This window comes from Elephantulus edwardii, unplaced genomic scaffold (genome assembly GCF_000299155.1).
Source record: "Elephantulus edwardii isolate Elephantulus edwardi_28Jun2011 unplaced genomic scaffold, EleEdw1.0 scaffold00117, whole genome shotgun sequence".
Classification (NCBI taxonomy): Eukaryota; Metazoa; Chordata; class Mammalia; order Macroscelidea; family Macroscelididae; genus Elephantulus; species Elephantulus edwardii.
In genome coordinates this window covers 5,420,059-5,435,444 of record NW_006399867.1, presented here as the reverse complement: position 1 = coordinate 5,435,444, position 15,386 = coordinate 5,420,059, and the positions used below count along the sequence as shown (strand labels likewise).

At 40.7% G+C, this 15,386-nt stretch overlaps 2 protein-coding genes across 2 annotated transcripts in view; one reads left to right on the top strand and one right to left on the bottom strand.

Moving 5' to 3' along the window:
• Window positions 1-15,386, top strand: part of LOC102862442 (chromosome unknown open reading frame, human C10orf129) — a 48,579-nt gene that overhangs the window by 7,690 nt on the left and 25,503 nt on the right. Inside the window, exons 3-4 of the mRNA XM_006892708.1 lie at window positions 8,644-8,851; window positions 11,879-12,022. Coding sequence (XP_006892770.1) covers window positions 8,644-8,851; window positions 11,879-12,022 — 352 coding nt within the window. The remainder of the gene's footprint in view (window positions 1-8,643; window positions 8,852-11,878; window positions 12,023-15,386) is intronic.
• Window positions 4,943-8,318, bottom strand: LOC102844918 (DNA-directed RNA polymerase III subunit RPC1-like). Its single transcript, XM_006892679.1, has 2 exons — window positions 8,284-8,318; window positions 4,943-6,755 (listed from the first exon to the last, which is right to left on the bottom strand). The coding sequence occupies exons 1-2, from the start codon at window positions 8,316-8,318 to the stop codon at window positions 4,943-4,945; spliced, it is 1,848 nt and encodes a 615-aa protein (XP_006892741.1).

Here is a 15,386-nt window from a genome sequence, read left to right as displayed (position 1 = left end):
TGTTGGTGTTGGTGTTGGTGTTGGTGTTGAGTAGGAACCAACTCTCAGCTGCACCTTCATTAGGTTTCTAAGAATGTAAATTGCGTGGGAAGAGACTTTTCATCTTTCTCCCAAAGACGTTGCTGGTGGATTCGAACCTCGAGAGAGCCAAAGCCTTTGGGTAAGTAGCAAAGCTCCCTACATACCAGAGCTCTATGTTCTCATCTCCATGGATACATAAAAAAAAAAAAATTCAGTAGAATTTACTACTATTTATTTACGGAAATTCTGAAGATTGGAATAGAAGACAAATTCCTCTATCTGATTTAGAGACTACAACAACAAATAACTTGTTGCCATTAGGTTGGAACTAAGTCATAGTGACTCTCTAGTTGGTTTTCAGAGGCTGTAAGTCACAGGGGAGGAGCTTGATCCCAAAAAAGATGGTGGATTTGAACCATCTGGCTTTGGGTTCACAGCACCAATGCCTGGCCTATCAGATCTTCCGTATTTAGAAAATAGATGACATTTTTAAAAAAATAACCCCCAAGAGTCAACTTTATACTTAATGGAAGAAGATTGAGGAACCTTCATTTTAAAATTGGAAATAAGACAAAGATGTCCATTCTTACCACTTCTATTCAATATTGTATAAGAGGTCTTACCTAGAGCACCATGGCAAGAAAAAGAAATAAAAAGGATACATGTTGGAAAAAAACATTCATCTTTATTCATGGATGACATAATCCTGTAGAGAAGCCTCAAAGGATCCACAAGTATCCAAAGCTGATAGAAGAATTTTGTAAAATTACATTTTTCAAAGTTAATTGATAAAGATCATTTGGGTTTCTATGCATCAGCAATGAAGAATCTGAAAAGGAAATTAAGGAGAATTTTCACTTATAATAGCTTCTAAAAGAATGAAATACATAGGAATAAGTCTGAACAGAGAGGTGAAAGACTTAAAAATTAAAACTGTAAAAACTAGAGAAAAAGATTAAAGCAAACAAATAATTAAAGCAGTATGAGGTTCAGGAATTGGAAGGCTACTCAGAGAAATATATAGATTCAATGGAATCCTAATCTGATTCAAATAGCCTTCTTGCAGAAACAGAAAAACCAGTCATTAGCTTTTTATGTGATGAACAAGTGCTCCTAATAGCCAAAACATTGTTGAATGAGAAGAATAAGAAAAGAGAATTCTCACTTCTTGATTTTAAAGCATCTCATACAGCTACAGTAATCAGAACAGCCTAGTACTGGTGTAAAAATAGACACATAGACCAGTAGAATAGAATTGAGATTTCAGAAATAAAATCCACACCTTACGGTCACTAGGTATTTGATGTGAATGTTAAGTTCATACCATACAGAAAAAAAGAAATCTTTCAATAAATGGTGCAGCTAAAACTGGACTTCCTCATGTGAAAAAATATGAAGATCTGTTACCCATGCTATACAGGAAAACAAAGTAAAGATGAAGACCTAAATATACCCATAAAATTCTTAGAAGAAAACATTTTAAACACTGTCATACTGTCAGGCACAGCTGTTTGTTTGTTTGTTTGTTTGTTTGTTTTGTTTAGGCATACCTTTTAACAATTGACTTTCAAATATAATATCAAAAACACAAGCAACAAAAAAAAAATAAAATAAATGAGACCTCATATTTGTTCATCAAAGAACTTAACCAAAAAAAAAGAAGAAAATCTACCCGCTGAGAGAATATCTATGGATATCATGTATTCAACAATAATCTCATAACCAAAGATTATTACCAAAAATGTTATGCATAAAACTTTGACAACTTCAATAACAAGAACAGAAAGACTTATAACTCAATTATAAAAATGGGCAAAGGGTCTAATTAAGCATCTTACCAAAGAGGACAAACAAATGGCCAGAAAGCACACGAAAAGGATGTTAAGCATCATTAGCTATGGTTGTCGTGTACCACCAGGTTGGAATCTATCCATAGCTGGCCCTCCAGTGGGTTTTCAGAGGCCCTACATTACACAGGAGGTGATTGTCCATCTTTCTCCTGCAGAGTAGGTGGTGGATTCGAACTTTGTTCCTTTGGGTTGGCGGTGCAACTTCTTATCACTATGTCATCAGAGAACTGCAAATTAAAACCGAGATAGCATTCCAGTCTTTTAAGAATGACTATGATTACAAAAAGGGAGGGAGGGGAATGTATCCAGATGATACTAAGACTTTGTAAAATACAGGGGAATTGGAAGCCTTATTCATTGCTGGTGGGAGTGCAAAATGTTACAGCTATTATGACAGTGTGACAGTTCCCAGAAAACCAGACTAACAGCACTAATCTTTTGATTTCTTGATTGCTACTACGATGGGTGTTAATGGTGGACCCAAGTAAAAGGAAGTCTTTGACAACCTCAGCCTTTCTCTAACATAATTTTGCCTAGTGGTCCAGGGTTGAGGATTTTTGTTTTCTTCAATCCATTCTGAAGGCTCGAGTCTTTGATCCTCTGTACCATGAGTTCCAAATCCTCTTCATTTTCTCTAAGCAAAGCTTCTCCATCTATGTATTGTTGGTTGTTGATGAGTCTTCTTTCAATCTTGATACCAGTTCTTCTTCATATAATTAAGCTTCTTGAATTATTTGCTCATGTTGTTATTATATTTGTTGACTCAGAACAGACTCATAGCTGAACCTTGAGCAGGTTTTCAGAGGGAATTAATTGGAGATTGGCCCATCTTTCTCCTTCAGGGCAGCTAGTGGATTCAAACTACAGGCCTCTGGGTTGGCAATCAAGTCCTTACCACTTTAAGACACCAGAGCTCCCTTTGTTCAGCATACAGATTGAGTAAGTATGGAGAAAGGATACAACCCTGAGGTAACGCCTTCCCTGATTTTAAACCACACAGTGTTTCCTTGTTCTGTTCAGGCAACTGTTTCTTGGTCTGTATGTGAGCACAATCAAGTGTTCTGAATCTCATTCTTCTCAACTTTAGTCATAATTCGCTATGATCCACAAAGTTAAATGCCTTTTTATAGTCAATGAAATACAAATAAATGTTCATCTGGAATTCCCTGCTTACAGCCAAGATTCAATTATATTCTTTGTGCCACCGCCACTTCTAGATCCAGCTTGAATCTATGAAAATTCCCTGTTGCTGTACTGTTTCAGCCATTTCATAATAATTTTCAGCAAGATTTTACTTTTATGTGATATTTATAATATTGTTGTTGTTAGGTAGCATTGAGTTGGAACCAACCCACAGCTGACCCTCCAGAGGGTTTTCAAAAGCCTTAAATTGCATGGGAGGAAATCGGTCATCTTTTTTTTTTTTTAACGAGCAGCCAGTGGATTCAAATCACATGCCTTTCAGTAGGCAGCACAACTCTTTATCACTAAGTCATCAGAGCTCTCTGTTCTGTTAGATCACCTGTTTTTTTGTTGTTGTTTTTTTTTAATGGGAACAAGTATGAGTCTATCTCTTCCAGTCAGTTGGCCAGGTGGTGTCTTCCAAATTTCTCGGCATAGGCTAGTGAGCACACTTCTGTTTGTTATATCATTGATATTTCATCAATTCCTGGGGATTTTTTTTTTGTCACTGTCTTCAGTGCAGATTGAACTTCTTTAGTTACTATTGGTTCTTGATCCAAGTATACCAGTTTAAAAACTAAGGTCTTTAAGGGCAAAGATACCAGTTTAAGGACTAGGGTTCACCTGCTCCAAGTTATGGTCTCTTCCATTGTTTCCTAAGCATCTGAAAGTTGGGCAATGAATAAGGATGACAAAGGAAGAACCAATGCTTTTGTATGGTTTGTTGTTGTTGTTGTTTTGTTTTTCTCTGGAACAATAAAGCTTTCTATTCCCAATGTCACAGAACCAATGCCTTTGAACGGGGTTGTTGGGGACATGATTGGTATATCACGGACTGCTCAAAGAACAAACACATCTATCTTGGAGGAAATGCAGCCAAGATATTGCTTAGAAGCAAGGAAGGTGAAACTTGTTTCACAAATTTTGGGTGTGTTGTCAGAAAAGGCTGGTCTTTCGAAAAAAGACATGATGCTGAGAAAGGTAGAGGTCAACAAAATAGAAGACTCTCAATGAGCTTGAACAATGGGCTTGAGCATGGCTGAGACTGTGGCAATGGTGTAGAATATGGCAAGGTTGTAATCTGTTCTTCACAGGGTCACTGTGAGTCATGATCGACTTGAGGGCACTTAACAGTATTTCAAGAGGAGCTCTGGTGGCCTACTGGTAAGAAGCTTCACTGCATTCCCAAAGGCATGAGCTTCGAATCCACCAACATCTCAGCAGGAGAAGGATGGGAAATCTCCTTCTGCACAATTTATTGCCTCTGAAAACCTGATAGAGGGTCAGTTATGGGCCTATTCCAACTCCACAGCATACAATGACAACAGCATTTCAAATATGGTGCCCAATGACTTTTTTTCTTTTCAGCTATAATAATTCACATACAATAAAATCTACTCTTTTTTTGGGGGGGTTTTAGAATCTCTTGGTTTCAAAAACCAAACCAAAATAACAACAAAAATCTCAAGTATCTCAAACCGAGCAAATAAATAGCATTACATGGGTCTAACATGGGAATTTGAGAATGATAGAGGGGTAAGACACTGGGGTCACTCCCCGGCCTGTGTGGAGCCTATGCCTGGCTCAGAGTCAGCTGAGAAGACACCATGGAGCCACTGGACTTTTCTCTCAAGTCCAGGGAAGCAGAATAGAGCAGTTAGGTCACCCTTCCAAGCACAGTGGTGGGTCAAGGTCCCTTGGGAGGACTGCTCGGATCAGACGAGGAGCTGGTACAGGGGACCTCCAGCATCTTCTGACCACTGGCACAGGGTGGGGACAGCTGGGACCCCATCCCTAGCAGCACAATGCTTTCCAAGTTAGCTGCTGGTCTTGAGCTCCATTCCACATGGATGAGGGTCCCGAGATCAGGAGCAGTATTATACCTCAGGCTACGTGACCAGGGGAATGTGGAACTCGTTCGTGTCGAAGATGAGGGGCCGCGTGGGAGGGTTCGGGTCCCTGTCAGCCTTGTGCAGCAGCTTGAAGAACCCAGTGCCAATGTTCATCGGGATTCCCATGATGATGCACTCAGATACTCCACACACGGAGTCCTTCTGCCCAAAGTAGGCTGCATCAAAGAGGTGGTCAGCTGTCTTCTCAAAGGACGCCAACATCAGCACACTCTCCTTCATTTTCGCCAGGCCAAACCTTGTGATGCCTAGGACTTCACCCTTGTAAGTCATGAGGTCAGAGAGCAGCATCACGTGCCGCCTGTCGATGCTCATGCCATGGTTGACCATTGTGTACTGGATCTCATTGATGATCGTTGTCCGCGCAGCTTCAATGCCCAGTGTCTTCTCCACCTCATAGGTGTTATTGGAGGTGGTTCGGGTGCCCTTCACCCCGTGCGTCGCCATGACAGCTCGGAGGTTGTCACCTTCCACCAGAAGCTTGTACTTCTCTTTGCCACTCTGCTCGTCGATGTGAATGACAGCTCTGGACACCTCCGGGATGCCTTGCACCACCACCTTGGGGAGATCCTCCTTCAGGAACTGCAGCACATAGTACATGGAGCTCTTACTGTTCTCTCTGGGGGTGACACACACCACAGCTTCGCCGTGCACAGCCACGTCTCCAGGCTTCACGCGGAGCTTGGATGTGCAGATGGAGTACCGCACTGTCTCAGCATTCACTTCCAGTCTCAGAAGTCTAATCCGTTCCAAGGAGAGCTTGACAAGAATAAAGCAATCATCCGGAAGGAACACTTCTTCAATATATTCAGAAATCTCTCCCAAGAGGGTTTTCTCAATTCTCCCTTTCACTAGACGAGCATAATCAGCATCGTCATCCTTGTCCAGCTGAGCTGTGATGATTGGAGTGCTGATGGCCTTGGAGGCATTGATGATCTCTTTGATTCGGGGCACGCCCAGTGTGATGTTCATGGAGGCCACCCCCGCGAAATGGAAGGTCTTCAGGGTCATCTGCGTGCCTGGCTCGCCAATGCTCTGTGCACAGAGTGCGCCCACTGCAGAGCCCGGCTCCATCTGGGCCCTCATGTACTTGTCCCTACAGGTCTCCAGAAACTTTTCTATCTGGGTCGGGGTGATCCGGTCCAATTGGTACAACACACGAGGCTCAGTTGTGCCATTATCATTGATGCCATATTTATCTCTGGTTTTCTTGATCTTCTCAGAAACCCCTTTGATGAATTTCTTTATTTCCTGGAGGAAGCTGTCCTGGCAGCAAAGGAACTCGTTCTTCTTCATGATGGACTCCATGGTCAGGGTCAGCTCATTCTTACTGAGAGCAAGCTCATTCCGACACGGGAACACTGCTTTGATGTTGTCCAGAACCCTTTTAAACTCTAAGGGTTCATCTTTTCCCTCCATAGCTGCAGGATCTAAGCCATCTCCCCCATAGATGAACTGGATAATATCTCCGGTGGAGCTTCGGACAGTCAAGTCATACTGTGAGCAGAGATCTTCCAGGTACTTGACCAGCCGCCTCTGCATGTATCCTGTTTCAGCTGTCTTTACGGCTGTGTCAACCAGGCCTTCCCGGCCAGCCATCGTGTGGAAGAAAAATTCAGTTGGTGTCAAACCAGAATAAAAGCTATTAGCCACAAAGCCTTTGGCAGCTGGGAGCTTGGAGTGCTTTTCGAAGTGAGGCAAAGACCTGTTTTCAAAGCCATCTGGCACTCGAGAGCCACTGATGGCCTGCTGCCCCACACAGGCAATCATCTGTGATATGTTAATGAAAAATCTACTCTTTTAAAGTGTAAAATTAAGTGATTTTAACATATTCATAAAATTGTGCAACCGTTAGTAATATCTAGAAAAGAAGACCTATAGCCATTAAAAATCACTCCACAACCTCTTTAATCCAGGTAACTATTAATCTACTTTCTGGCTCTTAAGGATTTGCCTACAAATGGATTTATGTAATAAGTATTCTTTGGAGCCTTTGTGACTGGCTTCTTTCACAAGGTATAATGTGTTCAAGCTTCAACTATTTTGTATCATTTATCAGTGCATTATTCTTCCTTATGGCTGAATAACATATGGCTATACTAAGGCGCTTTGGTGGCCTACTGGTAAGAAGCTGAACTGCAATCCCAAAGGCATGTGGTTCTGCAGGGAAAAGATGGGCAATCTCCTCTCATGCAATCTACTAATGAAAAACCCACCGGTGGGTCAGCTATGGGTCAGTGCCAACTCAATAACTCACAACAACAACAACATGGCTATCCCAGAGAGCTCTGGTGGTGTAATGGAAAAGGAGTTGTACTGCCAAGCCAAAGACACCAAACAAGTTCAAATCCACCAGCAGCTTCATGGGAGACGGATGGGCAATCTCCTCCCATGCAGTTAACTGCTTCTGAAAACACACTAGAGAGTGAGCTATGAGTCAGTTCTGACTCCATGGCAATGAGGTTTCCATTTGAGGTTGGTTGTTTTTTCTGTTTTTTGGGGTTTTGGTTTTTTTTTTTTTAGATGGATATACCACATTTTGTTTACTTATTTATCAATTATTGGGTATTTTGGGTTGTTTTCAGTGTGGGACTATGGTGAAATAACTTTTTGCTGTTTCCCAAGAGATTTCTGTGTGAGACACAGAAGACAAAAAGGTTGAGCGGGTAAAAGGCAGCGTGAGTGATCCAGATTCTTTCCAAAATGGTTCAGTCCATGAAAGGGTGTGCATGGTTTTCTGTATGACTAGCCTGCAAGGGAGCCTCTGTTTCTCATAGAAGACTATTAGAACTGCCTGGGGCAGCTCATGCATTTTCCTATCACGGCTGCTAGCTGGTCTGCTAGCTGGTGGTTGTTGTTATGCGCTATTGAGGCAGGACCAACTCATAGCTGAGCTTCCAGTGTGTTTTCAGAGGATGTGGATAACCCAGGAAGAGAATGCCCAAGGTCCCCATGTCCATGTGTCTCTGGATTGGTAGCACAGCTCCTTACCTCTAAGTCACCAGAATTCCTCAGTCACAAGGTAGATTAAAAATAGCTATTGCATAAAGGAAAGATTACATAAACCCAAGAATACGGGAAGGAACCTTTACGGATTTGGGCCCCAGTGCAAATGTAGGAATCCACAGCACAAGCCTTTCTCAAGCAAGAAGGGGACAGGAGTTTACACAACCCTCTTATGTAGTACAGTTTCAAAATTAGGCTACCTTACAAATAATTAGTGTTCTAACAAACTACAACAACCAAGCTACAGAAATGAGAGAGGAGAAAATAAAAACCCAGGAAAGTCACCAAAGGCTAGATTGTATTGGTGAACTCACACTCCTGAACGCTCATCCTCCTCAGCTACTATCATGTGGCTGGCACAATGGAGAGGTAATGTAGCTCAAAGTAAAAAATAAAATAAATATCCACAAGCTCTGGTGGCCTGGTGGCAAGTAGCTGCACTACAATCCCAGAGGAGCATGGTTCAAATCCACCAGATTCTTTGCTGGAAAAGGAGTGACAATCTCCTCCTGTGCCAGTCAGATCTGATTTGACAGTACAAAATAATAAAATAAAATAAATTAAAAAAATGAAAGAATGCTTTTAAAAAAAATAACATCCAAGAGCCCATCCATGCCTGGGGGAATATTCTCTACTTAAAATATCTGAATGAACCCTTTCATGATTTTTTTCAGGAATCAGCTTTGTGCCTGCCCTTCCCCAGCTGAACGTCCAGGAAATTCTCTGTCGCCTGAACGCATGCAGCCCTCAAGGCATTGTGGTCAGTGAGGCTATGGTCCCAGTTGTGGACACTATCGTGTCTAACTGTTCCACCTTGAAGACCAAGCTTTTGGTGTCTGATAAAAGCCATGATGGGTGGTTGGATTTCAAGAAGTTGATTCGGTGAGTGGACACTGAATTAAAAAGAAAATGCTCGATTTGAGAAGATAGGGTGATGGATCAGAGGTTTTGATAGAGTTCAGACTGATATCATTTCTGGTAGAAAATGGGTAATCCTGAACCCAAAGTTCCCCACATCAACAAACATTCCTGGTTTTCTTTGCAAGTTAGTTGGAATGAAAATTTCATCTGATTCATAATTAGGGGGTTATTCTAGGAAAGGGTTAAGAGTGTAATGTAAATTACAAGTAAGTATATTTCAAAACAACACTCACCTACTCAATCTCACTTACAAATAGGAAAATATTGATTAAAGCAGTGGGGTAATTCCATTTTCACCCATTTTTAGCCAACTATTATTATTTCTGTGTTCAGAGATACAGAAGCAAACCAGACATGAACATTCTCTGTCCTCATAGAGGTTATATTCTAGACAATAAAGAAAAAAACCATAAATTATCAAGATAATACAGATTCCAAAAGGAGTTAGAAAATAACCAGGATGATTAGGTAGCGTGACCAGGTGCAGGGATGGGGAAATTATTCTGCATTTGGTGAGAACAGACAGGAAGTACAAAGAGTGATATTTGCTGTGGGGATTGCAATCCATTCACAGAACAAAGTCTGTGAAAAAGAATTCTCAAATGGAAAACCAACAATTTTCTCTGTAAACTTTTATCCAAATCAAAACAAAAATTTAGAAGAGGAAGAAAGATAAGGAGAGGAATCTTGTAGAAGGGCGCTCAAATTGCTCATATGAGAAACTATTGTGATATAAACTAAGAGGATAATAATGGAGACAGAGCTAGGAATAGAGTGAGGTAAAGTTGGTACTTGCTTCAAGCACAGAATTTAAATTGGCACCCCAAAAAATCCAGTAAGATAAATAACGTGTTAGATCTCACTAGATGCCTTTGAGTTGTGATGCTGGAAAAGAGCATTGAACATACCATGAACTGCCAAGAGAACAAACAGGTCTGTCCTGGAGAGGGTAAAACCAAGCTATGACTTGGAGGCCAGGATTTTGAAGCTCCATCTCATATATTTTGAGCATGTTACCAGAAAGGACCAGACATTGGAGAAGGACCTCATGCTTGGGAGGATGAAGGGAGAATGCAGGAGAGGAAGACCCCGGATGAGATGGATTGATACAATAACTGGGGAAATGGAAGGTAGGTGTGTCAGAGACAGTGAGATTAGCTCAGGATAGGGCAGGGTTCAGAGCTGTTTTGTATAGAGTTGATTTGATGGCACATAACAACAACAACCCTTAATTTCCATGACTCTGAGACCATAAGAACTCAGTAGTACTCAGTCCAATTAGTAATTGCTCTGAAAAGAATCAAAATAGGAGGTCTTGGTTAAAGTGGGAGAAAAATGTGAAACAAAACTCAAACCCACAATAATGCCATGGTTTACTGGTCTGACAGAGACTAGTGTACCCCTGAAATGTTGGCCCTTAGCCATCCTTTGAACCTGGAGCTGAACTCACCTCGGTGTCACTTAGATCTGTAAGATGAACAATAACATCAGGGAAGTACTCAGTCCTTATAACTATCAACAACAACACAGGATCATAAGGGCAGCATTTGTCCAATGATAAAGCTCAGAGGTAAGAAAAAAGAGAGGTTGGAGGGATAAATGTAATAAGAACTACAGAGAGATAGTGGAAAGAGTGTGGGTATAATATGAGATTGTGATATCTGTCATAAAACAAAATAGGTGTGAACAGTTTAGTGGAATATCAATCTGTGCCAACCATACACATTCTCTCAAATCCTAATAAATATATTTTTTAAAAAATGAAAGGGCTGTTGTTGTTAGGTACCATCGAGTTGAGTATGACTCATAGCAACTCTATGAACAATAAATCTGAACCCTGTCCTCTCCTGTGTGTCCTTCATTATTTCTGACATACTCAAGCCCTTTGCTTCAGTCACTGTGTCAGTCCACCTGGCTGAGGGTCTTCCTCTCCTTTACTGCCCCTCCACCTTTCCAAGCTTGCTGTCTCTCTTGAAGGAATAACCTCTCCTAGCAAGATGCACAAAGTATGTGAGCTGAACCTTCATCATTGTTGCCTCCAAGGATCACTCTGGCTGCTCCTTCTCCCAGAAGGAGTAGTACCACTATAAAAAAGGTAAGTTAGCCTTGTCATTTTAGCAATAAGATTAAGTTGCAAAATAATTTTAAATTTTATTTAATCTTTGACTGTTTTTTTTCTATGACTATTTTTATACATAAAGTTTTATTGGGACCAAGGGTAAAGCGAGGGTCACCAAGGAAGCCGGTTCACCCAAGTGCTAGGTTGGGTCTATATTTATAACTTTGATTTGTTGCTCAAGGCTAATTTTTTTAAAAATTGATTTTGATCCTTAGGGGAAAAAAATACAGCATTTAGCATTACTACTGAGTTTGCTATGTCTCCTTACATTTCATATCAGAAACAAATGCTTCCCTTGCCTCCTTAGTTCTGGTTCTAAGTGGAGGTGGTGATGAGGAAGACTTATGATAGGTTTTGGAGGTAGAGCTGCAAGGGCTTGTCAGTGATTAAATAGTTCAGATAGGTAGGTAGGTAAGGCAGAAGAAGAGATACAAAAAGAAATGTTATCATTTTTTCACTTGAGCAATTGGATAAATAAAGATCCTCTTACCAAGAAAAGTAAGACTGCAGTGTAACTGCATCTTACACTTATGCAAAAAGCTGATGCAAATATTTGACAAAGGAAAAACAAATTATCCCCCAACATCCAGTACAGCCATGAAAGCCACCATCTGTCTAGGGAAGAAACCTATCAGGAAAGGAAAATGTGAATACTTTGCACTAATAATACAGGGTGAAGGGGAAAGAGATAAGACTGCAACTGCCAGTTACAAAAAAATGCTTAAGACCCAGAGAAACAAGATTGTTCCAGTTGAGTTCTGGCTCTCAAAGGTTTCAGTCCATCAAAGATAGAAGATGTTGTTTTTCAAAAAAGCAAAGATCTCCAAACGGAATTTAGAATTCACTGCTGCCTCTTCTGTAATTTCCAGGGTTGTCCTTCCAAAGCAAAGCTTTGTGGATACCAGGAGCCAAGATCCAGTGGTTCTCTTCTTCACCAATAAAACAGCTGGAGCTCTTCAACCAGTCAGCTACTCTCAATACGGCTTAGGAGTGGCTTCCAGCCAGACTGCAAGGTACAATCATCAAACTCTATCTAGGGGGTAAAGGAAGAATTTCCTGGGATCAAAGTTAAGAAAGTTGTCTTACCCAAGATTCCAATCCAGTATAAAGAGAGAGGGCAGGGTTGAAAGCAGAGTTGGAGGGTCTACACAAAAAGCTAAAAAGTGAACTGAGCCAGAAATCGAAAAGTTTGAGAAGAGAAAGGGAAGAATCGTGTATGAAAGGATCCACAGCAATGACTCAAAAGACACGCTGTTGTGTGTTGCTTATTGTTCTGTGATCCAAGTACCACAGTAAACGAGGATATACAGATAAAGGCAGGGGTGGGAGAAAGTACATGAGGGACAAATGCAAGCAGTTTGACTTTTATAGGGAGTTTATGAGTTCTACAGTAAATACCTAAGATGAAAAACACACATGTCCTCAAACTGCACTTTAAAAACAGTCTGTAAATAGGTCATAAAATGCAAGACACATGATTTATGAATACTGATACTATTTTACAAGACAGTTTCTCCCACACCATTAAAACAGACTGTAATCTATATTGTTGTCTATGTTGTTGTTGTTATATGCCATCGAGTCACCTGCAAATCATAGTGCAACAGCCCTAAACCCTGCTCTATTTTGTGCCAACCTTATTGTCTCTAACACACATACCCTCATTATCCCAGTCACTTGAAAAGATGAAGTAAAATATTACAATGAAATGTGTGAAGAACTGGAGTCAGAGAACAAAAAAGGGAAGAACCCACTCAGCACTTCTCAAGCTGAACGAAATGAAAAACAAATTCAAGCCTCCAGTTGAAATACTGAAAGATGCTATACAAGACCTCAAATGATCCAGGAAGCATCAAAAGAAGATGGAAGGTATACACAGAGTCACTATAACAAGAAGAATTGGCTGATACTAAAATTCCAGGAAGTACCACCTGAACAAGAGGTAATGGTAATAAAGGAAGAGGTTCAAGCTGCATTGAAAACATTGGCAAAAAAATAAAGCTTCAGGAACTGATAGGATACCAGTTGACATGTTTCAATTAACAGATGCAACCCTGGATGACTCACCAGTGTATGCCAGCAAATTTGGGGGAAAGTTACTTGGCTGAAAGTGATCCACATGTGTTTTTGTTCCCATTCCCAAGAAAGATGATCCAACAGAATCAGGACATTATCAAAAAATAGCATATATTACTATTACTGAAGATCATCCAAAAAATGGCTAGGGCAGTACATGAACAGGGAACTTCCAGAAGTTGAAGCTGAATTTAGAAGAGGCTGTGCCACCAGAGATATTATTACTGATGTCAGATGAATCCTGGCTGAAAGCAGAGAATACCAGAAGAATGTGTATTTTATTGACTGTCAAAGGCATTTGACTCAGTGGATCATAACAATTTATGATTAATAGTGAAGAATGGGAATCAATAACACTAAATTGTGCTCATATGAAATCTATACTTAGAAGTATAAATACCTAGAATCTGCTCAAACAGAATTAGGGAACAATGCATGATTTAAAATCAGGAAGGGTGTATGCAAGGGATGTATCCTTTCTTTATACCTATTCAATCTGTATCCTAAGCAAATAATTCATGAAGCCCTTCATCTCCATTCAAGAAAAATATAGCATCGTGATCAGAGGAAGACTCATTAGCAACCTGCGCTATGCAGATGGTACAGACTTGCTTGCCAAGAGTGAAGAGGACTTGAAATGCTTGCTGTATAAGATCAAGGACTGCAGCCTTCAATATTGATTATATCTATACACCAAAATAAAAAAAAAAAAGTCCTCACCAATGGGCCAATAGGCAACATCACGGTAGATGGAGAAAGGATTTAAATTGTCAATTATTTTGTCATGCTTGAATCCATAATCAACACCCTTGATACCAGCAGACAGGAGATCAGGAGACGTATTGCACTGCCAAGTCAGCTGTCACGGATCTCTCCAAAATACTGAAGAATAATGATGTCAGTGTGAAGATTAAAGTGCACCTGAAGTAGGGTTTTCAATCTCTTGTTACACATCTGAAATCTGGACAATAGACAATCTGGGCAATAGAAGAATTGATGCCTTGGAGTTGTGGTGCAGGAGAAGAGTACTGAATATTCCAGGGACTGCCGAAAGAACAAACAGATACATCTTGGAGAAGGTGCAGCCAGAGTGCTCCTTAAAGGCAAAGATGGCCAAGTTTCATCTGTCATACTTTGGGCATATTGCTATTCCTTGGACGAGGACATCATGCTTGGAAAGGTGAAGGGTCAGCAAAAAAGAGGAAGACCCTTCAGCTAAATGGATAGACACAGTGGCTGCAGCAATGGGGTCAAGTGGGTCAGAGTTGATGAGGATAGGACAGGGTTCAGGTCTGTTGTTCACAGGGTCACTATGAGTTATATTCAACTCAACAGCACCTAGCAATAACATTGTTACTGTCACTGTGTCAGTCCATCGTGTTAAAGGTCTTCTCCTTCTCCGACCCTCCACCTTTCCTGACACTATGCCGTTCTCTAAGGATTAGTCCCTCCTGACTAACATGCCCAAAGAATATAAGGTCGACGCTTCAGCATCCATGCCTGTAAGGAGCACCCTAATTGCACTTCCTCCAAGAAAAACTTGTCTGGTCCTTTGATAGTTCATGGAATATTCAGTACCCTTCTCCAACACTATAATTCAAATACACTGATGCTTCCTCTGTCTCCCTTATTCATTGTAACAGTCATTTACATTATAATGTAAAATCTAGGATTACAGTGTTTCCCAATTCCAATAGTTCTGTACTCCCCAATTCCACCTCTCTTTCAGTGTTAACACCTTAACCACACACATCAGCATTATTGGAGATGCAAGAGAGGTCCAGATACTCCCCAGAGGGCTAGAACTTGCTCAGAGGCCTAACTCAAACATATTAAGATATAAGATACAAGCAAGAAAGTTATATATAAATGTAGGGCCATGGAAAACATCTTGACTTAAAGAGATCAGTTGAAGTGCAGGACTTGAAAGCAGACTTGAAATTTTTTTTAATTATAAACTCTAGATTCACAGCCGATTTAAGTGTGATACTTAGACACCCATCATGCTCTGGTCTCTGGGACAAAAAGAGCACCACACACACATGCGCGCGCGCGTGCGCGCATCACAGCACCCACAATGGGTGCCATGTAAATTGTATGAAGGAGAAGAAATGAGAAATGAAGAAGAAACTAGATGGCCTTGAATAAGAGAAAAAAGTTTGGCTTTTATCTTGGCAGTAGTGAAGAGGCATGGAAAGTTTCTTTTTTCAAACACAAGAAAAATGTCATCATCAGAAGAATTTTCTAGAACATGAGATGATAAGACCAGAAAGGATGGGCAATCTCTTCCTATGTAACTTA

Bases quoted from the DNA above. Each gene is read 5' to 3' on its own strand.
- LOC102844918 (XM_006892679.1), bottom strand. From the start codon at position 8,318: ATGATAGTAGCTGAGGAGGATGAGCGTTCAGGAGT. The intron at 6,756-8,283 runs GTGAGTTCACCA...TTAAAAGAGTAG, and splicing joins GAGGATGAGCGTTCAGGAGT to ATTTTTCATTAACATATCAC.